The 22421-nt window shown below is 46.3% G+C and overlaps 4 protein-coding genes; 2 read left to right on the top strand and 2 right to left on the bottom strand.

Moving 5' to 3' along the window:
- The first annotated feature begins 3419 nt into the window (after nucleotides 1-3419).
- On the top strand, nucleotides 3420-6838 carry GSTUM_00006124001 (uncharacterized protein). XM_002838262.2 has 5 exons: nucleotides 3420-4418; nucleotides 4525-5120; nucleotides 5178-5437; nucleotides 5501-5962; nucleotides 6019-6838. The coding sequence occupies exons 1-5, from the start codon at nucleotides 4368-4370 to the stop codon at nucleotides 6225-6227; spliced, it is 1578 nt and encodes a 525-aa protein (XP_002838308.1). The 5' UTR covers nucleotides 3420-4367; the 3' UTR covers nucleotides 6228-6838.
- A 305-nt stretch (nucleotides 6839-7143) lies between these two features.
- GSTUM_00006123001 (uncharacterized protein) lies at nucleotides 7144-9908 on the top strand. XM_002838261.2 has 3 exons: nucleotides 7144-7425; nucleotides 7489-8863; nucleotides 8925-9908. Exons 1-3 carry the CDS (start codon nucleotides 7209-7211, stop codon nucleotides 9766-9768), a joined length of 2436 nt encoding a protein of 811 aa, XP_002838307.1. The 5' UTR covers nucleotides 7144-7208; the 3' UTR covers nucleotides 9769-9908.
- A 48-nt stretch (nucleotides 9909-9956) lies between these two features.
- On the bottom strand, nucleotides 9957-11124 carry GSTUM_00006122001 (uncharacterized protein). XM_002838260.2 has 2 exons: nucleotides 10916-11124; nucleotides 9957-10832 (listed from the first exon to the last, which is right to left on the bottom strand). The coding sequence occupies exons 1-2, from the start codon at nucleotides 11000-11002 to the stop codon at nucleotides 10413-10415; spliced, it is 507 nt and encodes a 168-aa protein (XP_002838306.1). The 5' UTR covers nucleotides 11003-11124; the 3' UTR covers nucleotides 9957-10412.
- Nucleotides 11125-11569: 445 nt separating this feature from the next.
- Nucleotides 11570-14887, bottom strand: GSTUM_00006121001 (uncharacterized protein; the record flags this gene model as incomplete). XM_002838259.2 has 8 exons in its annotated part: nucleotides 13757-14887; nucleotides 13042-13617; nucleotides 12617-12975; nucleotides 12428-12556; nucleotides 12268-12365; nucleotides 12050-12216; nucleotides 11874-11998; nucleotides 11570-11823 (listed from the first exon to the last, which is right to left on the bottom strand). Exons 1-8 carry the CDS (start codon nucleotides 13906-13908, stop codon nucleotides 11570-11572), a joined length of 1860 nt encoding a protein of 619 aa, XP_002838305.1. The 5' UTR covers nucleotides 13909-14887.
- Between the last annotated feature and the right edge of the window lie 7534 nt (nucleotides 14888-22421).

Below are 22421 nucleotides of genomic sequence, written 5' to 3'. Positions count from 1 at the left end.
GCTTGTTTTTCACTTTTTTTTTTTTTTTTTTTTCCAGCCAGCCGGAAGCTTTCCTAGCGGTCCGGTTTCAGCATTTATTGACTTAGCGTCCAGGGTTGGCTATGGTACTGTACAGTACCCGTACTGTATAGTAGTCTATGCAGATCCCCGTTGTCCGGGATTCTCACCATAAGTGACTGGAATACGGTATCTGACGAGGTGCTATGTATGATACAAGTACGTATACTCGTGGCATGTCGTGTCGTTGGAGTTTGCCTTGTTTGGTAAAGTTTGGTGTGTACAGTACAGTACTCTTTTTATATACTTGAGAGTAATTTATAGTTTTTTTTTACAGTGTGTGCTTGTATGGCCGAGAGGCCTGCATTGCACTGTGCTTTTCGAGCCTTTTCTGGAGTAGGGGGAATTGCCGACTGCATGGCATACTCGAGTTCTTGATTTTGTGCTTTTGCTCACTATCAGCAGCGTGAGATGGGAAGTTAAATGGCTATTAACTGTGATTTTTTCTCTCTCTCTCTTAATATTCCTTTCTATTAATAATATTTACTAATGGATAAATGCCAGGAAACCCTCAAATATCTGCTAAGGGTTCCAACCTCCAACCTCCAACTTTCCGTTCTGGGTGGGGCACCGTCATGCTGTTCAGCCTCAGCTTTGCGGGCAGTGGTGTTCTTAATTAACGTCATTCTGGCGGGGTCGAGGAGAATCCTCAATTCGAGGGCTATCACCTCCAACTTAAAATTACCTTGTAGGTATTTTTTTTTTTTTTTTTTTTTTAAACTGCAGATCGCTATACGCAGACTTAACTACTCGTGTAATCTAGTTGTTACGTTAGCAAAACACAATTGGGTGATTTACCGTATTGCAAAAACGAAACATGCCAAAGTTACAAACATTCCTATTAAGAATTTGGTCCAATGATCTCGACGTTCAAATCCATAGTCGACCTTTGGAACAAGGTCGGTCAAGTCCTTTCTGAGAACAGTCAGCACAGTTCCGGCTTAATAATACCATATTGACTCGAGTTATCTACTATCTCCGCCACACCTCTAATCTCCGCCAATCCCCGCATCAGCGCAAAGTTGGTCTAGTTTGAAAGGTTGGTGGGATTGCGAATGTCAGTTAGTGAGATCCAACACAGTCAGCAAACACTAATTTTTCTTAAGGGTTTTTGTTTCAGAATATGGAGATTTGGGGGCCTGGCGGAGATAGTGGATAACTCGAGTTAATAGGGTATCGCCTTGTAGTCTGTGGATTCCGGGTCGCAATCTCCTGGGAAGGACTAGCATTTCCCCGGCACAGTATATAAGATGGGCGCACTGGGCGTGCTTGATCTCGTTAACTGGTACCGTATTCGCAATCCTGTTAACCCGTCAAACTAAACATATCGTGGGCTGATCTCAGCTGATAATCTGATAGTGGATTTCAAGAGATTATATCATATTCTCTCCTTGACCGCGTCGGTGAGTCGCTTGCTAAGGTAACTGTCTCGATATCGGTCTGCTCGTTCAGAATACAAGCACGCAATTCTTCATTCCGGGTTGTTGATGTCTTGTGACACAGAAGTGAACCCCCCCGAAAGCGCAGACGCCACCGGACACAGTCCGGGTATCGGAGGTTATAAATTCTTGGCAAAAGTTGAGCTACCTTATATAGACTAGGGTGACCCGGTTTTTCCTGCAGGCTATATGACGTAACTTACATGGTACAGTACGAGAACCGTATCGACCAGTCCTGGCAGTGGCTATGGTCTGTGGAAGGTGTGGGTGGGCGGGCTTCTTGGCAAACCCATAAAAAGTGTACTAGTACAAGTACTGCCTGCGTATGAGGCGAACATGTAGAACTATTATTACCCGGACTAGTAATGGGGGCTCAGCGAATAGTGCATCAAAAGTGTCCTTCAGATGATTCGTTTAATTAGCCTATCTGTTGGACCCCGCCTCGTCCTATCTTATCGCACGAATATTATGTATGTCTACTTCCGAGCGCGCTGACTGAGTACCTGTACATTCGGCTTCCTTTGTCTCTTCGCCTCCCTCCCCATCATCCTCGCCTAGAGTCCGGTATTCTATAGTCTAGTACAGCCTCTGCGAGGAACTCGAGCACTTGCTTACCTACTGACCCGTCTTGGCGTCGAGGCTCCCAGACACCCTATGAATCGGCAAGTGCCGTGGGTTCTGGTCAATTTCATGCGGGTTTCCCTTTCTTTGTGCACGTGAGAGAGCTCTCGCGGGCCGAGGGCGCGGTTGGAGGAGACTCGATAATAATAGTCTGTAGCTTTCTGCGACGTTTGTGATGTCTTTTTATTTTCTCCCCCTACTCTCAGCGGGTCTTATTGGTACGGGTTACTCGCCATTGTTGCTCAATTATCACTCAATTTCGGGGCTCTCACTTCATCAAAATTTCATTCATCATTCCGCTCTCCTGGCCCTTTCGTTGTCCCGGATGGTCCACTCTGGGCGTTGGCCGTCCGGCACGATGAGGTGTGATTGTGTGGGATTGAGGGGATTAGGCTAAGGGCTGGACTGGACTGGGATGGGGATTATTTGATGGGAGGGGTGGCAAAGTCTTGATGGGAGGCGCCTGAGTACTGTACAGTACTCAGAGTACCGGCACTGTATGATATGATAGATGGGGGTGCTCCGGCGAGGTTCATGTACTCGTACTGTGCTTGTATCGTATCCATTCGTGCCTGTTGAGGAATACTGACATATATACCTGGTTCTAACCTCCTAGCCAGACGCGATGTTGGGTATCCCAAGTGGGGAAGAATGACGAGCAGGAAGTTCTTACTCTACTGCTAGGAGGTAATCTGTTAGCCCTTGTATTCTACTGTAGAGATTCTGCTATCATGCCTTAACTTAAGTTTAGTTCCGAATCCCGAATCCCTTACATATATCCTACCCAAATACCAGCAGAAAGCTCAACCTCCTAACCTCCCAACATTACCTCGGCACGGGCATCTAGCACCGAAGCCCCCCCCCCTCCTCCCAAAGAGAAGCGGCTACCCACTCCCTTGCACCTTCCCAGCTCACAGGCACCTATTACCCCACAGTCCAACCACCCAGCGCCATCCAACACCAATCTTCCCCCTCCTCCTCGGGTACCGTATGATACACGCACCCGCCCTCACAAACCGCCTATAAAGCTCTCCAACCCCATCCCGCAATCCTACTTCCCTTCGACCACTCCACCGCCAGCTCATGCACTAAAAATCTGCCCGACCGGACCTACGCAGTGCACGCAGCGCAGCCACCGCCGGCTGCCGTGCCGAGGCGGGTAGCGTGCATATCACGCCTGTTGGAGAGGGAAGAGACTGAGGTGCAATTTAGGAGGCTGGAGGGGACTGAGCTCCTCGAGACCGTTATGGGGTGCGGGATGACTTTGAAGGTACTCGAGCAGGGGCGGGGGGTAAGCGTTGGGGAGGGGGAATGTGGGGATGATTGGGGTTTTGGCGATGATACTTGCTGGAGCTAGTCGCGCTTGCGGTTTGTGGTTGTCAAGGTAGGGGCAATTCTTGGTTTCGCTACCGGAGCTGGCCGAGATAAATCCAATGGAACAGGGAGCACGGGCCTTCGCAGCATGGGATTTTCCCCTCCTTCCCCCCTTCCCCTCCCTACCAGGAACTCGAGTGCCAGTACGGTACTGTTACTCGTACCGGTACTCGAGCACCATCTGTGTCTAGCAGCTCTATCCTACTCGAGCATGACAGCTCCTTTGGACAACTGCAGGAAAGAAAAAGAAAAAAGAAAAAAGAAAAAAAGAAAAAAAAAACCAATACAAATCAATCTTGATCTCATCCCAAGGGATCTGCTTGCCTGCCTATGGCTTTTCTTATTTTACAATCCAGACAGCAAGAGTTTGAGCCTTCCTGCGAGAGTGTTGTTTGATTGTGATGCGTGTCATTTTCTTTCAAGCTATCATAATAGTGTTAAGAGATCGGTTAGACGTGGAGTGTCCGGCACATGTCTAGCCAAATTGCACTGGAGGAACGTACAGCCTGCACATCAGCTTAAGTTTCTCTTCTTTTGTCTTTCTTGTCTCTCTACCCTATTACTTTCAAATCCAACTCACGGCTGCTCTTCTCTTCTCTTTCCTCCGCCTCAAACAATCTTGTATAGATTCGAAGGCGTGTTGAATCCAACAGGCGTTGAGGGATCCCAAACCACATCCAATCTTTTCATCTTGCGAGCGCTACAACTTAACAGCTGAGGCGTGCGTTGCAGGCTCGTCCGCTAGGGCACAGTGGTCCCCCCAACCTCGAAGCTCGATTCTAGGGCATGCTACTATCTCCAAAACCTCCAAACACGAAGCCGCTGCTCTCCATTATTATTCTTTAACACCCACTATTAGTACTATCACTAGTACTTATGAATCGTATCGATTCAACTTATGGTCAGTACCGACGCACTCGTGTAGAAGTGAGTAGATATTCTTTCTTTGAATCCGTCAACACCCTTCAAACGATAGGACATATATACTCGGGTACTAAGATGATCGCTTTCCCTTTCTAATTCTTTCAAACAGGGAATTCTGAGTCAGGGGGTTCCATCACTTGATAAAACAGCCGGCGGAACTGGATATCATGATCTCGGGGGCACTATTCCCAGTGATTTCTCATTGAGCAACAATACCCCGCAGATCTCTACGCCGTACGAATCGATAATAAATGAGGAAATTTATTTAAGGGACCCAGAGACCTTTACAAACCCAACATATCTCACACCCGGGCCATATACTGCTACGAAATCGACAGCCTCCAATTCCAATACTCTCACTCGCACGCCTGTGCCCGCTGTTGGGGCACATGTTGAACACGGAAAACATGGGACCTCTACTAGCTCAAAGAGAGGGAGAGAAACCGGCGGGAAGGGCGGCAGCCAGCAAGGCCCTGCGCACAAGAGGGCTAGACGAAATCGTGCACCTTCTGTACGAAGTAGTAACGTTGGAGCGGGGGATGAGGATGAGGAGGACGAGGAGGACGAGGACGAGGAGGACGAGGAGAGTGATGAAGACGATGCGCCTATCATGAGCTCTGGCCCGAAAGAACCGAATGTGCTCCTTTGTCCTATGCCTAGCTGTCGCGGTAAGGGCAAGCAATGGGACAATTGGAACAACCTCATGTGGGCCACCTTTCCCTCCTGGGTGCTTTTAAGTTTTGCTCACGCTCTATGGTATAGCCAACATCTACAAAATACCCACATTAAAGGGTTTAGCGTTTGCGAGCGGGGTTGCGGACGACGCTTTGGGCTCTCAAGCCAATATACCCGTCATGTCTTTAAGCGTAAGAAAGAATGCAAACCGTTACCATTGAGCGGTCCCCCTCGGAGGATACCTCCACTGGCCTTAGATTTCAACCATGCCGTTGCGAAGGTGAAGGGCCAAAATTACGCAAGACTAAAGCAAGTCATCGAGGCACACAACTACTATGATCTGGAAGGTATCTATATCTATATACAATATCTCGTAGAGCACCTTTTTACCCTTACTGACCCGGATCAAGATCCTAATCATCCTGAACATCGTGTAGAACCCTCTTGCTATAGTACGAGCAGCCAGAACCTCCATCAATACAATCCGCAAGGGCAACTAATGCCAGATTGGGTAGAGCAAATCATCAGGCTGCTTACAGGGCATCAGAGAGTTTGCCAGATGCATCCTCAAACTGACCCACCACCCAGTGACCCTGTACGGGCGGACGGTCGGCTTAACGGTTCATCAGGGTTAGTCGAAAACCAGCATATTCCACAAAATTCAACAGATCCTACGATACCACTACAACTAAATCAACCCGCCGCTCGCCGACCTCACGTATATGGTACGCAGCCCTCAGCTATTGCTGCATGTATTCCGGATTTTCAGAATGGATCTAGTTCTAGTATATCGGGGGGCTACACCCCAAGTTTTACGCGGCGATTGGGTCAGGATACTCAGGGCGGGGGTTTTGCGCGATTTGGTACTGGCGGTAAGTGATAGCTACAGAAATCATCTTCCATTGCCTGTTCTAACTTTTCTCGATAGACTATCCTCAAGTCGTGGGAAGCGATTACCTGAGTCAGTGTCCAACCCACACTGGTAGTTATATCGGAAATAACACTCGTGCAAACCGTGGGGCCCCGCCATCGGAGCCGGATCACAGCCCTTTGCCATCGGACATTTTTCCCTTTGGCATAGGGGTTCCCTATGTGGACGGAACGAGTGATGCTCCTCATTTTAATATGGAGTCTTAATGTATAAAGCTCCCGCTTTTCTTCGGTGAATTTTCAACAGCGTATCCTTGGCTAGAAATTGACCTCTGGTTTTGGGGGTTACTGCAGCCAGCCCCGATGGAGGTCATTAAGGAACCACCAATTATTCGGCTATTCCACACTCGCTTTTATCGCGCTCCCCTTTGTTATTCCTTTCTTACGCCTAAACAATTGATGTTTTAGCCCCATTATTAACTATTCCCTTTCACCTGTGGACCGTATGGTATGTGTCCCTACCTCTTCACTCCCTGATTCCAAGAGTTTTTCTTTCTTTCTTGTCTTCCTTTCTCTCTCCCTCTTCCTTTTCCTTTGTTACGGGTCCCAGTTGGCAATGGGGAAAGGGTCGGACACGAGGAGTTGGGGTAGACCCCTAGCTTTCGGGCAATGACAGAAGGGGCATAGATCTTCCACAGATCTTGAGGAAAAAGGATAGGTATAGACAGGTAGATGAGGCACTCTATTAAAAAACCAAAGTGCCCATACGACTTTATGAAGCTCGCCGATCTTTCATTACACTCCCTTGTTTTCCCTTCTATATTGCTTGTATGTAAGAAAAACGGGAAAACATATCCCTAACGTTTTCCGGTAAGAAATTTCCGCCATTCACAGATGGGTTCAGAAGCCAGCAGATACTTGCATGGGCAGAAGGTGCGAAGTGCAATACTCCAGCAACCACTCAAACACTTCAGAAATGTGCACGGAGAATTGCTATTGCGCGGCGGATATTCCGCCAATAAAATCCCCCCACTAGGCGGGCATGTGATGTTTAAGCTGTGCCTATCCCGAAAGCCAAGCCAGACCAAAAAAAAAGAACACCGTCGACGTCATACTTCACCCGGAAGTTTTACTCGAGGCAGATTAGCTGTGGACCCAAAACCAATCCCTAATCTAACCTCCTCTCACTAATTACCCAAGTGCAATCATCAAAATCCATCTCCATCCCCCCCCCCGGCAGCAGAAGGCATGAATCGGGGCCTCTGCTCTTTCCTGCGTCAGCCACCTCCTGGCCGCCGCCTGCTGCCGAACTTCTGCTTCACCCCTTGGTCTCGAACCAACGGGAATGTTTCAAATCGGTTGCATACGAATTGGAAGTTGGGAAGGAGATACTCGAGTACTATCGGTTTGCAAAAGAGCGGATTTATAGACGTGGCGCCAGGGGAGGGTTTGTTGTTTTTTGATAGTTCGTAGATGAAATCTTACACCTTTTATCATTTCTTGAATATATTTTGGCTAATTTGCAAAGATGTCTACCCCCTCAAAACGGCAATCTACGACATCCGCTACCTAATGATGCGCTACGACAAGCAATCCATAGAATCGCGCATCCGGGCGCAATACATTCCGGAGGGCCTCCTCAACTCGGAATTCACTATAACGGAAATAGTGCCAAGATTGAAAGAGGGAGGTGCATTCGTCAAGTTCCGCTCACGGAACGTGGAAGAGACGGAAGCCATCATCGCGGATTTCCTCAGAGAAAAGAAATTGAAGCCTTGGTTCTCGCCGTTCAAGCGGGTTAGGGCATTCATTGTAAGGGGGAAACCGTGGTTAGAAGACTTGTATAGGTTTCCGAGCACGAGGTTGAAGGTGGAGTTTATTGGTGGTGAGGGGAGTCTTAGCCAGGAGGCTATATATGCACTTTTTAGGCGGTACGGGAGGATTATCGACATACTCCCTCAACCGCCGGGATCGAAGGAATTACCAAAGTTTACGATTGTGCAGTACCTCCGTACGCGTAGTGCTACTGCAGCAAGGAATTGTCTGCACGGGTACACGATCCCAGGAACGGAGGCTGTTCTTGGAAAGGAGCCTGGTGTGACGTTAAGGGTTCTGTACGAGAGGGCTATCAAGACTAATTGGATAAAGGATTGGCTGTTCAATCATCCGAGAATTGTGATCCCGCTGGTAGCAGCGTTCGTAGCAACATTCACCGTCGCCATATTCGACCCTGTAAGGACTTGGTTCATCAAAGCCAAGATCACCGGAGCCTTGAATATTAGCGATAACACATACTATAATTGGTTGAAGAGACATACTATCGGGATGTTGCCTATCGGAGCCAAGCACACGGACATGGATGATTTATGGGCGGTCTGGGATGAGCGCAAGGAACAAGTCGAGCAATTAAAGGCATGGCTGTCAGAAACAGTGGAGACGTTCATCGTCGTGCAGGGCCCCCGAGGGTCCGGGAAGAAGGACCTGGTGGTCGACACCGTGCTAGCGCATAGGGAGAATGTCCTCATCATCGATTGTGAGCCCATCGATGAGACGCACGGGGACAGTGCAGCTATCGCTGCGGTCGCGGCGCAGGTTGGGTATCGGCCTGTATTCTCATGGTTGAACACTATCAGCAGCTTGTTGGATCTGGCAGCGCAAGGGACTATTGGGAGTTCAGCAGGGTTCAGTCAGACTCTGGAAACTCAGTTTAATAAGATTTTGCAGAACACCGGAACGGCGCTTAAGGTAGTGGCGCTTCGAGATAAAGGTACCGACAATAAGGACCAAGGACTCAGCGACGACGAGTACCTCAGCGCACACCCCGAAAAGCGTCCCGTAATAGTAATAGATAATTTCCTGCATATGGAGGGCAATAGCATAATCTACGAGCGTCTCGCAGACTGGTGATTACCTCCCCCCTACCTCATACCTCATCACTCGAGGCTAACCTCTCTTGCTTGATAGGGCAGCACTCCTCGTCTCGGCGAACATAGCCCACGTAATATTCCTAACCAACGATACCTCCTTCAGTAAATCGCTTGCGAAATCCCTGCCTGACCGCGTCTTCCGCTCAATCCTGCTGGGCGACGCTCAGCCAGATTCCGCAAAGCGCTTCGTGCTAAAGCACATCGACAACCAACTCGACGGCGCCGCCAATGAAAAGGCCCGTGCGGAGCTCGACGACAGCATCCAAGCCCTGGGTGGCCGCCTAACAGACCTAGAGTTTCTCTCTCGCCGCATCAAAACCGGTGAGACGCCGAAGCAAGCTGTCGGCGCAATTATCGAAACCTCGGCGCAAGAGATCCTCAAGCTTTACCTCCTCGAGGAAGCCGGCCGTGGCAAGCGCACCTGGGCCACCGAGCAAGCCTGGTACCTCGTCAAGACGCTCGCGGAGAAGGGTGAAGTCGCCTACCACCACGTACTCGTCCACGACCTGTTCAAGTTCGCTGGCGAAGATGCGCTGCAGAACCTAGAACAGGCCGAGCTTGTCACCATCGTCACGAGGAATGGACGGCCCTGGTGCATCAAGCCCGGGCGCCCTGTGTTCCAGGCTGCCTTCGGGCGCCTTATGGCGGACCGCGTGCTGTGTGCCCGCATGGACTTTTTGAGCCTCGCTTCGCTAATTAAGGTCGAGACGGCAGCCATCCAGAAGGCTGGCGAGGAACTCGAGAAGATTGCTGGGCTGCCGAATCGGCCGAAGGAGAGGATGAGATTCCTGCTCGCTAAGATCGCTGAGGCGCAGGGGAAAATTGACAAGTATGAGGAGGGGATGAAAAAGTTGAAGGCGGTGCTTAAGGAGGAATATTGACTTGGCTAAGGCGGTGCGGTACGGTTTTTTGTGCACTTCCTGCATTACTAATGGGAACACGAGCATGTAAATGGAAGTTTAGCCTAGACACCGCTTCGTGCGAAATCTAGCGAAGGGTACAAACACCCTATCGCACTCCACTCTACTTCACCTTACTTACCACGATCGCTTCACCAGTGATCAACGAGTGACTGTTGGTGAACCCCGCTTATCAAAGTGCTATTATAGCCTAATCACAGCCCAGCTTACGCAACCATAATCAAAATGCAAAGTAGAACGACTCACGCCCAATTGTGCTGAATATTGTATTTGCCAGCACCCCTTATTCAATACCGCCCGTCCAAGGGAAAGGCAACACCCGCCCAGCAGAATATTTCAACGAAAATCTCACAACGTGGAGGAATAAAAAGGAACCAATGAAAAAAAAAAGGGGGGGACAATATAACAATAAGGAGAAACAAAAGAAAGGTAAAACGATACCAAAGGACTACGTATTGGTATCATACGCGATTTCCAGCGGTGCCGTCCAATACCCACCCACCCTATTCTTGCCACATTTCCCCCCATCCCCATTTCCAACCCTACAACCCGACCCAACCCAACCACCCACTCCAAAAGGGAAAAAAAAAAAAGGAAAACCCCTTCTACAACGAAAGATTATACGTATAATCCTCCTCAATATTCTGCGACACCCAAAGCACGACTGAGGAAAGCATGACGCAAGCGCTCCCCACGACCCCCGCGACCCCGAATCCCAGGGTGGGCCAGGGGTATGCGGGCACGACGTACTTCATGATGAGCACGGTGGCGGCTCCCGCGAGTCCGCCGGCCATGAGGGCGAAACCCATGAAGAGCACCAACTTCGCCTTCCAAGCGACGCCGTTGCCGCTGTAACTGTAGCTGTCGGCGACGAGCCGGCTGCGCTCGATGGAGTTGATGACGAGCATGCCTAGGATGCTGCAGATGAGCGGGATCCAGTCCACTATGGTGATGTGCACGTCGCCGCCGTTCGCGTGCTTGCTGTAGACCGACGCGTCCAGGAGGAGGAAGAAGCCGAGGGAGAACTGGTTTGGGGGGAGTTGGTTAGTTTGTATGTTACGTATGTATGTATATGTGTGTGTGTGTTTGGGAGGTGGGGGTTAAGTACGAGGGCTCCGGAGGTGTATACGCCTGCGGTACGGAGTACAGCGGAGGAGGGGAGTTTGGGGACTGGGAAGCGCCAGAGACGGGACATGGCTAGTGTTTTTTTTTCCTTCTTCTTCTTCTTTTTCTTCTTTTTTGGTGGTTTGCTTGGGTTTTTGGTGTAGTGCTGAAGCTCGTGAGCTGAGTTTAGCGATGATGGCGGGGTTGGGAAGGAAAGCTTGGGGGGATAGCCAGGTTGGCTTCGGTAAGGTTAGGTTGACATGATGAACTGAGCCTCGATGAAAAAGACAATTGAATTGTCAGGATTTGTCTTGGCAAATCACACCTCATCACTCGGCCGCGTCGTCCAATCAGGTTGATTCGGAAAAACTAGGGATAGCCTATTGATAACTCCACCAAAAGTCCCGAAAGTAGTACGATATGTAGTACGAATATGTATTCAGAATAAAAACATGGCAGCCTTTAGTTTAACAGCCGTGTGCTCCGCTTTACCTGTCCTGAAACAAAACCCAGAGCTAAAGAAACAAGAGAAAGTGAAAAATATAATGCGCCCCGAAAAAAAAGACTTTTGTCTTAAACCTTGGAAAGAAAAATTACCGGGCCGTTGTGTAACAGCGAAATGAATACAACCAGAAAAAAGAAAAGAAACAGTAGCTCTTTACGCTCCCAGGCTCTCCTTAGGGACGAACGCTGCGACCGTACCAGTAGTTGCCACTATAGTGCAAACCACAATGAGGATCTGATTTATCCTACGCTCCCTTTTTGGCACTTCGTCTCCATAAATCTTGAGATAGAACATCATGGGGAGGATGACACAAATTGAGAAGCAAAGCGCGGATCCGAGGAAAGCCATGATTCGGTCAAAGGATGGGACAAGGATAGCAATGATAACGATGGAGGCGTTTACGCCAACTGAAGACAAAGTCAGTCACCGATAATAGCTAAGGCTATGGGGGTTTTACTTCTTATAACGCTTTTCAACAAACCGCAAGTTAATCCAGAAGTTCCAACCGACTCCCCTTGCAATGCTATAGCTCGAGGATCTACACCAGCGAAGATCTCAAGCGTGGTAATAATTGGTCGTGCACTGCGATCTAGTTAATATTATAGCCAGAAGTACAGGGTGACTGGGACATACTTCAGAGGTGTCTTGGTCAATGGGATAATCGCAACAAACGCCACCATGGCCATACTGAGGGCGGCAGGGTACCCAGAAAGCTCCAAAATATTCGAAGTAATTTCATCCAACACTCCATCTCCAAACATTAATATGCCGGTGACAGCGAGGGTTATGTCAAGGACGAACTAAAACCAATTAGAATAAATTTACACTGCTTTGTCGCGAGTGATACATACTGTGAAGATGTATGTGATGTCGACAGCTTTGTTGTACTTCTTCGGGTGACGCATATCTTTATAGATGTTTGGGAACACACTATGGCCTCCCCAAGGGGCTAGTTGTTGGGCAAATATTAGCACATTTGGGTTTAAGACCGAAGCAGCTCGGGCAACTTACACATGAGCAAGCCAAAGCTCAAGGGTATTGTCCACCAGCTTGGAGGGAATAGATACGTAGGCATTGGCTCCCTTAAGCTCCCAGGGGAACTGGGTTTCAACCAACCATCAATAAAGATAATCATAACAACTAGTTTCAATCGTTAGAATGATTCACAAACCCTTCGCCTGTGCGCAGGGGGTAACTCACTGCTGAAGGTAGAGAGAATCCCTAGAATACTGCTGAAACTCAACACCTTCAAGGGTAAGAAGCTCAAAGGAGTCAACACAAAGCCCGCAATGATCTTCCACTGAAACTTATCGATCTGAGGGAATAGTGCATTCAAGCTGTCCGAGAACAGGACAACCAACGCGACGCACGCCGCCATCAACTCCAGTGAGAAAAGGACCGAAACGCATATCCGCGATTTGTGCCCGTAGGCAATGTAGGCAATATCGGAATAAGTTACCAACGACTGGTTTGGGGATTTGTCAAGGCAACGGGCAAGAAGCTTTCCGGTGTAATTCGTTATCAGGGCGGAACAGACCAAGAATATTGACCCTATCAGCCTATATCACCCGAATCCCTGTCAGCTCATTCCGATGCAAGATAGGTAAGTCAACGAGACAACCTACCACCCACTGTAACGCAAGCCAAGAGGTAAGCTCAAAAGACCAATCCCGATAAGGACGTTGACGCTATTGAAGACTGTTTGAGGTAGTGTGCTCTGACCGACAATAACCTGCTCGACCTTTCCACTTTCAGTTGTAACGGTGGTTACGAGGAGCGGCTCCCTCTCTTTATCCAGAGTCTCATCCACAACGACTACCTCGCCGGCAGTTTGTTTCTGGACAAACAGATCTGCGGCATGTCTTGTTGCCGTATGATCCAGTCTTGCTCCGGGAAAACCCGTATTCATGCTCCCATACATGGGAGTCCGGCCATAAGATCCAAAGCCAGTTGTCGGTAGGGAAGCCCTCGTAGCGAGGTGTCGGGTGACCTCGGCGTCGTCATAATAGCTTTCGTCATCTATAGCAGAGGACGAGGCAGGCTCCTCCTCGTCTCTGGAGGGGTCGACAGAGACGAAGGATTGCCGGGACGGCGTAATTTCAAAATAACCAGCAGCTCTAGTCCAAGAGCGAGCAAAGTTGTCAAGGGAATTCACGCCTCCAGCGTAGCGAATTGCATCCAAACCTAGTGAAAGGGAAGACCTAATTCCCGAATAGCGCCTGCAATGAGCCCAGATCCAATGAAGGAAAGAGAGAGAGAGAGAGGAAAAACAGGATGTTAAACCCGGAAACGCAGTGTTCCGTTCACATCTAAAAGCAGAATGATTGGGCGGAAACATACCTTCGCTGACGGAGGCCCGTAGGAGGTATATCTACATTGGGAGAGATTGAAGTTGGCGAGATATCATGATGGACAGGAAAGTATGCACCCGGAGTAGGTGTTGGAGACCCGGAGGAGAGGTTTGCTTCGTCGTTTTTGGCCGAATAACTCATAGGAGCTAGGAAAAAATCGAGTGCAAACGCTCTCAGAAGTAACAGAACAATGACAGAAACAACCTTTTTTTCTCACGCCTGAGCTGCAGAGTGGACAGTAGCAGCAGCAGCAGGAGGATTGGGAGCAGCAGCAGATAAATGCTGGGAAGGAGAGAGATGGTAGCAGTTATTGCGGTTGGTGGTGGGGAAAAGAGGGAATTGGAAAGAGATATCTATCGAATTTTCAATACGGTAGTCCTACCATCCAATTGCAATGGCCCTGATAAATATACCAAGGGCAGATAGGCACACCCACCCCTGCCAGAAAGGAACGAAGAGCTCTCTAAAAGCCACAGAACCCTAACGGTGCTCCTCCACTACCAGCACAGGATGGGGGGGGAGCTGGAAATATGGAAAGGTGTGGAGAGGGAGAGGGGGAGGATGTAGGGTTGGAATATGAAATCCGACGCCTACTGTAACAGTCATCCTAACTGGATCTGGCCGGTCAACGATTTTATGGTTTCACGGCTCTTAGCGAAAAAGTGAAGGCAAAACCAATTCTGAAAAAAAAAGCAAGAGAGAGGGCTAGCTGAGTTGAAGGATCTTCGCTAGTCTACCGCCCTCTCCGTTCTCAGATTTTTTAATCCCTCCAACTTGCTATGTTCGGACTGCCAGTAACAGGCAGGCCAAGGGGAGTCACGATCAAAGATTCCTACCACGCTCTGGGGAGGGGGGTTGAGGTGTGTAAAAGAGGGACTGTTCCTTCTTTCGCATAAGTACGGTACCGGTAGGTGACGGTAGGTGATGGTAGGTGACAGTGAAACAAGAATGAAGAAGTTATTGCGGGTTGCTGCAGAGTGCAGGCTAGACCATTGCCAGGGTCAGGGCAGCAGGGAAGACGGAGGCGAACGAAAAAAGTTTAGGAGAATGAGGAAGGGGAGAGCGCGAGAAAGCGCCACCGGCCGTTGACATACAAGATCCACAGCTTTCTGGAGCCACCTCCCCACCTGTCTGCTGCTCCGTGCTCACCATTTTTCGCCCGCAAGATGCCAAATGGTGAGAGGATGGCGAGAGAGGAGGGGGGTGCGAGAGAGAAAGAGAGAGAACGGAGGGAGCCCGCGTATGACATCAAGACCCAAACAGAGGCCTTTCAATAAATCCAACCATTTAGAACTTGCAACACTCGATGAGTTACCCCAGTTGTGCGCCTCAAGCCTCCTACCGTACCGGTATCTCGAGGAATCCTGACCCTGCTTGATCGAGAGCAAGAAAAAAAAAAAGACTGCCCCTCAATAAATCATACCCCAGCTTTTTAACCACCGGGAGTATTGTGTGGAAATAGAGTATATCATTCATCACCATCGGGCATTCTTGCTTCATGTCGGTTGTTTCGTTTCCAAAACCGGAGGATCAGGAAAAGGAAAAGGAAAAGGAAAAAAAAAAAGCCAACTCGTATACCCCCTCCTACACCTTATTCCCTTCACATCGGGCTCAAAGGAGCGAGGAAGTGAAAGCAAAAATAAAATAAAAACGATATATCATCCCCTTCCAGATGCGGTCTTAAAATACCTTTTTTTCTTTCAATCGTTTCCATCGTCTATCGGTGGCCGGTACTTTTCCCATTCATATGAATCTAACGTCAATATCTCTTCACATCTATTTCCTTTTTCATTGTCACACCCCGTCTCCGCACGCACTTGCATACCAGACTTTTTGGTACCATCGCGAAAACTGTCCTCTTTTTTTTTTTTTGCGACCCACCGGAAATGAGGCCCATTTTTTTTTTCTTCCTCACAGTAGCCTCCTCCTAACTTAAATGTGATTGTTCGAATGGAAGGGTAAGAAAGGTGGCCAAACAATTGTTGCTGTAGCATTGTGAAGCAGAGAAGCAGGAAAGGAAGAAGCAAAAAATAATATCACAACTTCTCACCGTTTCGGCAGTTGGAAGAGAGACGGAGAGAGAAAGAGAAGGAAGAAAGGCACCTCACTGATCAACCCTCCACTCCTCCCTCGCCCCCTGTTAGAGGGCAGGCAAGGCTGTGCTTTAGTGCTGGCCCATCTGGCTGTATGCCGTGTATTGAATAGACCTGAATTGAAGGAGTGGTTGGCGATGCTTAGCCACCTGCACCCCATATATCTATCATGCAATCGGTTCCCACTTGCTTTTGCATTCTGCTGCATTGTGCGGTTGATGTGGTGGATAGGGTATCATACATCAGCATAACTCGGCCCAGTGTACGAGTACTTTTGTGGTGCGAGCAGACTCTCACTTCCTACCTACTTCTCCGGTGCGGGCACCATACCGTATCGTAAGTTATCTCACCCCGGACCACATGATCAGAAGCGCGGAGAAGAGGAAAAAGGGAAGAGAGAAAATAAAAATGAAAAAAATATCATACAATGCAACTCAACCCCCCCTCCCGCAATTGACTCTTACCGCCGCCGCCGTCGCCCTTTCAATGACGATAGTTATATTAGGCGCAGTCAGTGGATCAACGCTCAATGCAACGCTTAGCAAGCCAGTGAGCAAGCAAAAGGTCAGAGCTAACCCCCCCATCAGAGTGTTTGATTAAGAACTCCTCGATCCTGCGCATACGGTAAGTGCTCACGATATCCGTCTTCCCTCCATCCATCCGAGATTCATCCCCTCATTATCATTTCCAGCGCAGTCATCGTCACCGTTCGCCCCACAGCAGTGAAAAACAGCGAGCGAGAGAGAGAAGGGTCAGAAAAAAAAAGAAAAGAAAAAAGTTGAATCGGTTCCCAGCTTTTTTAGGATCTGCACCCCTTGTTCCTTTCAACGCATCGTCAAGTGTTTCCTTAACTAGTTTCTCTAGCTCACCCGTCTTTGGGATTTGTGATAGCCCTCCCTCCTTGACGAACCATGCAAGCAGCTATAAGCCCTGTTAGTGCCTTAACGATCAAGAAGCTTTTTCTGGACCACTCACGGTACCGTATAATCTCTTGAAATCCACTATCTCCGGCAGCCATGTAATCTTCGGACCCTGAGTCAAAGCTCGTGGGAAGGCCGTGAGCGTTTTCCCGATACGGTATAAGATCGGCGCACTAGGCGTGTTTGATCTCGTTAACTGGTGTTCGCAATCCTGTTAACCCGTCAAACTAAACAAATCATGGGCTCCCGGGCTGATAATATGACAGAGGATTTCGAGAGATTATACGGCATCTCCTACGACGGTTGTCGGCAGAAACCTAATCTGCCGTTTTACAGTCCCAATATCTCCCATAGCCCTAGTAAATTGTCAATGCTAATGACCTGTTACCATTGATTTGATTGCTCACTTGGGCCATTTTAGTGAAATTGTCTTCCAAACGGAAGACACGGAACCCTAGAGAGGTGCCGATATATAAAGTTAGCAAAGTTCACAATGGGTTCGGTGAAGCTATACCTTGGGGAGCCAACTTGAACGCCTTTCTTCAAACTGTTGGAAATCACAAGGTACTACTCGGCATGCTCTGGTCATGGTTTCCTTCGACAAGACCTGGAGTCTTCGGTAATGCCCACGGCGATGCTAGAACACGCTCGAGCATTAACCTGAAGGTAGTATCGCTGAGAAGCTCTAGAAAGCAGAAGTTCTTCTCAATACATTTACCTTACCACGAGATTGCAGAGAATGTTCTTTTTTCTTTTTCGTTATCAAGCGAGAAAGTAAGGGGATGGGGACATGCATGGGGGAACATGGATATGTGTGGTGATCGGGAGGGTGATGGAGATGATTTCGTCATGTTTTATATATACCGCAGCTCCCGAGAGAGAGGTGATCGCAGAGAACGAACCCACGAACTATCCACACTCAAATTTTAGCCCGAGAGCCGGACCAATTTGAAGAGGTATCATACTCCTGCCAAGGTTGTGACATGTCGTCACAACCCCTGGCTCCTCGTTTTCTCGCAAACGGGAGCACTCATACTGGGTGCCTGACCAGTTGAACGTGAATTTGCAGTTCAACTGGCTCAATAGGAAAAATTGAATATTGGCTTATGACTATGACAGAGTTGCAAAATAACCGTACAACAAAAAGTGGCCGTAGCAACACCATTCCCCACCAACCCCACCATAATTACAAATTCGGGGCAATGGACTTCGGTTACTAGGCTCATAGGCCTCCGGTAACCTCAAATACTACTTCTCTAAAGTGGTATTACTCCATCAGTTCTGGTCTGTTTTACATGAAACCACCTAGGGACCATTTTCCAGGTTCTCCAGTTCTTTCTAATATATCCTGTGGACAGCTTCTGGTTGACTAGACGGTATGAGCATATATGGTATTACAGGAGTGTCTCTATTTATAAACTTTAACTAGACTTATGGCAACTCTCCATGCTGTGGCCCATGATACTTGGGACTTATTATGAGGCCAGAGGGGGGTGTTAGCCACCATACCTTCAAGTTACAGCTTGTTCAGAGCTTAACTACTTATATGTGAGTAATTCATACAACCTAACATTTGAACAGCCTATGTAGTTTTGCATGACTGTTAGGATTGTGCCTTGATTCCCATAGAATATAGTTGTATGACAGATAATGGGTCTCACCATGGGGTTAATAAGTGTTATTACTTCTGTCTTCTTTGGTATAGTGATTGTCTCATAATTGTCTCCAATTGCTTAAGAGAATACTCTTATTCTCTTAAGTACTTCTAATAGCAACTATTGTTCACTATACTTGTTGTAGTATTACTGTAGTAAGATATATAAGGTATGAACAATAAAGTAGTATTCGTAAGATATATGCTATGAAATAACTCAGATGGTTGTATAAAGATCTATCTCTAAGACTGATATTTCATTTTCAATTAACTCATATATTTGTTATTTTATCCATTGTTACAAACTCTACTTGACTTATAAAGGATTTGATATATTATAGTTTTGATTAATAACTCATGTGAGTTGTATGATGTTATGATTATTCTTCGTATACATGACTTGCTTAGGGGTCATATAGATTTTGCACATGACTTAGATTTTAAGTCAGTTATGTTGTAATAAAATGGTTAGTAGGATAGGACTAAGACTTGTAAAGCTTAATTAGATTTCTGTAATGACCCTCCTTTGGATAGTTAGTTCTTGGCAATGGAGAACAATACTTCTCTTCTTCTTTTACTGTACGATAGCTCTTAGGCCTATGCCTCCGTTACTGATAGTATAAGACTAATGTCTTCTATTTGTAATGCCTATTGTAAGCTTTCTCAAACTTTACCTCATGTAGAGTATTCTCCTTGCAATAGCAATAGTGGTCATGATAATGATAAAGAGTACAAAGGTGTTTTATATTTGTTAAAGTAATAAGTAGGAAGAGTAATTAGAACAAGGCGTGAAGAGTCTAACCTCCTCAGCCATACTGACCTCTTTATATAGTACTCTTTCTACCACAAGTCATGTGACCCAAAGTGGTTACATGCCCGAAACAAAATCATAACAAACTAATTATATGATCAAAGTGGTCACAAGCTCAAATTCCATAACATCATAGTAAGGTCATGTGCGAAAACTTATAAACTAATCATAATACAATAAACAAGTTTTATGACCTCAAGTGATCACAAGTGTGACATTGATGACCTCATAATGAGGTTATGTGTGAAACATAAATCATATGGCCAAGACATACTCACAAGGCATACTTGCAAGACATACTCGCCAGGCACACCTCTGATAACTCATAATCGAGTTATGTGCGAAACATAGCAAATCATAACATAATAAGTCATTTGACTTAAATGAATCATACACGTAAAATAATTACATACCTATGACTCATAATCATGAGTCATTTAAAAATCTTTTCCTTGATAAGCCATGTTCATGATATTAGCTCCTTTCTCCCTAAGCCTGAGTCCTATTATGCTTTTTCTTCATATTTCAATAGTTCCTGTTGAGCTGCCTGCATAGTTCTCCGGAGCATATTGAATTTGTCGTCTGCTGTCTGCCATCTTATCCTCACCGATTCCAGTGTAAGGTTTGCCATTTTGATCTTGTGGTACTGATTATTACTTGTCTGTTTCAGCTCTGCAATTGTTTTCTTGTTTCCGAAAATTGTGGCCTCGGCTCAGCCAAGTTGTTTCTGGAGTCCTCTGATCTGCCTGTGTATACTTCTGACATCTGGTACCGTTTCCGTTGAGGAGTTTTGAGCATCCCCTCCTTAGGCCTCATCTCTGAGGCTCCACGCCTTCTGCTAGTGTTTTTTCCTTCTAACTCTTTCTTCGTTCCTTCTTTCTGCGTGTGGTATCCTACATATATTCTCTTTGTCTTATGTATTTTACACGTGTTGTTGAAGCACTATTTCCAGTACTTTAGAGTAGAGTCAGGGCACTGACCATACTTTAGGTATTCTCTCAGGGACCATCCTGAGCTATCCTTGTCCCCGTAGTTTGTAGAACATCCATCGTCATAGCACACTGTCCAACTCATAGCGTTTTGTCTCGCTTGCTCCTCTCGTTCATTGATTTCTTCATCTGTTGGCCTCATGAACTAGTATTTGGGGCTCGTCGGTATGATATATTGGGAGCTATTGCCCTAGCCCTTATATCGTTATAAGGACATGGGTCCTTTTCCTTTCCTCTTGCTGTTGAACTTGATTGTTACCTAGGCTGAGCTTGCCTGGGTATCGCTGGTAGAATATTGAGAGAGCATCTTGTGCGTTTTTGAAGTTGTGTGCCAACTACCAAGTTTTATCATATTTAGGTGAGTAATTAGTCTACTTGGCTTGGTATTGGAGATTTCTGTAGTAGAAGCATGAATTGATTATTTCATTGAGTTTATATTCTGATTTTCAGTCAAGTTTGAATAGAGGAGGAGTAATAATTATTTGTGAGGAAAACTTGTTATCGTGGTCTAGTTCGCAGAGTGAGATGTAGAATGTGTTATGTATTAGCATTGAGGTGAGAAGATTGAGCTTATAAGCTCGGCCATCTACCTTTTCCAGTATCCAGAATGGTCCAATTCTCTTGTAGTCCAGTTTTTTTGATGGCTGTATCATATGAATATTCTGTGGTAGCAGTTACACCATATCTTCAGGCTGTATGTTCAGATTGGGCCTCTATTGTTTATCATATTGTTCTTTCTGCCGTTGCTGTGCTTGACTCATTTCGTGTCATAATATTTCATGTAGTTTTTCTATATTTGTTTTATCCACTACCACGCTACTAATCGTATGATTTGTAGTCTGATTTTTCAGATATTGTCCATATTTCACGAAGAATTGTATTGTGCCTATAGTTACTTGTTTTCCTTGATTATATGCGAACTTGACTATTTATAGTAGCTTATATCAATTATGTTGTTAATAATTGACATAGGTCTGCAAATATTACTCCAGTATTGTGTTTACACCTTCCATTTATCTATCAGTCTGGGGGTAAAATGCAGTGCTCTGCCAATTTTGTATCACCATTTCTCCACTTACCTTTCTCTAAAGCCCCGATGTGAATAGCATTCCTTGATCTGAAATGATATTCTTTGGAAGAACGTGCAGTTGGAAGAGCTCTTGGAAGAATGTTCAGATAAAATCCTACTTATCTATATTCTTCTTGAATGGAATAAAATAACTCATTTTGGTTAGGTGATCTACCACGACCAGGATACTATCATATCCTTCTGATGGAGACAGGTCCATGATGAAATCCATAGTAATTATTTCCCAAGGTTGTTCAGGAATCTCATTTGATTTCAGTAGTCTATTTGGTACTTGTTTAGCCGTTTTCATTTGTTGACGTATATCACAATTCTTGACATATCTTTTAATGTCATCATGCAATCATGGCCAATAGAATGACCTTGTGATGAACTCTGACATTTTAGCCATTCCGCTGTATCTTGCAGTTAGGATATTGTAATGTTATCATCTGATGCTCATTGTAACTGATATGGGTACTCAGTTATTAGTTTTGTTTTATGTTTTGTTTTAAGTATCACTTTAATACTTAGTTTGTTTTAAGTATTATTTGATACTTAGTTTTGTTTTATTATTTTGTTTTAAGTATCATCTTGATACTTGGTTTATTTTAAGCATTGTTTGATATTTAGTTATGTTTTATGTTTTGTTTTAAGTATTGTTTTGATACTTGATTTGTTTTACCAAAGCATATTGCTTGATACCTTTAATTAGTTTCATTCATGCTAAACATGAACAAGATTTGTATATTTAAAGATCGCCTGTTTCCATGATAGAAAAGGCAGATTACGACAAACAGTGTATCAATATACTTGGTTGAATGGTTACCTCTTTGTTTCTCAGTACACTCTCGAAGACTTCTTTAGTTCTCAGCTCTTGCCTCCTCCCTAGTAGGGAAGGTCACCTGCCAACTATCATACTATTTATTGATAACGTGATTAGCTCCTTGCAAATACGTTACACTCCTCCTTATCTCTTTTTCCAGAACTCATTACTTTCCGTCATACCACATGTTTTTGTTTTTCCACTGGCATAAACGTGATGTGATTTATTTCATTTCCTTTTGTCCATGTTCTAATTATTCCCGTATTGTCTTAATTATTTTGTCTTCTTTATTTGC

This window comes from Tuber melanosporum (genome assembly GCF_000151645.1).
Source record: "Tuber melanosporum whole genome shotgun sequence assembly, scaffold_24, strain Mel28".
In the NCBI taxonomy this organism is placed as follows: Eukaryota; Fungi; Ascomycota; class Pezizomycetes; order Pezizales; family Tuberaceae; genus Tuber; species Tuber melanosporum.
Note: the sequence above shows the minus strand (reverse complement) of the source record. Positions and strands in the feature narration are given on the sequence as shown.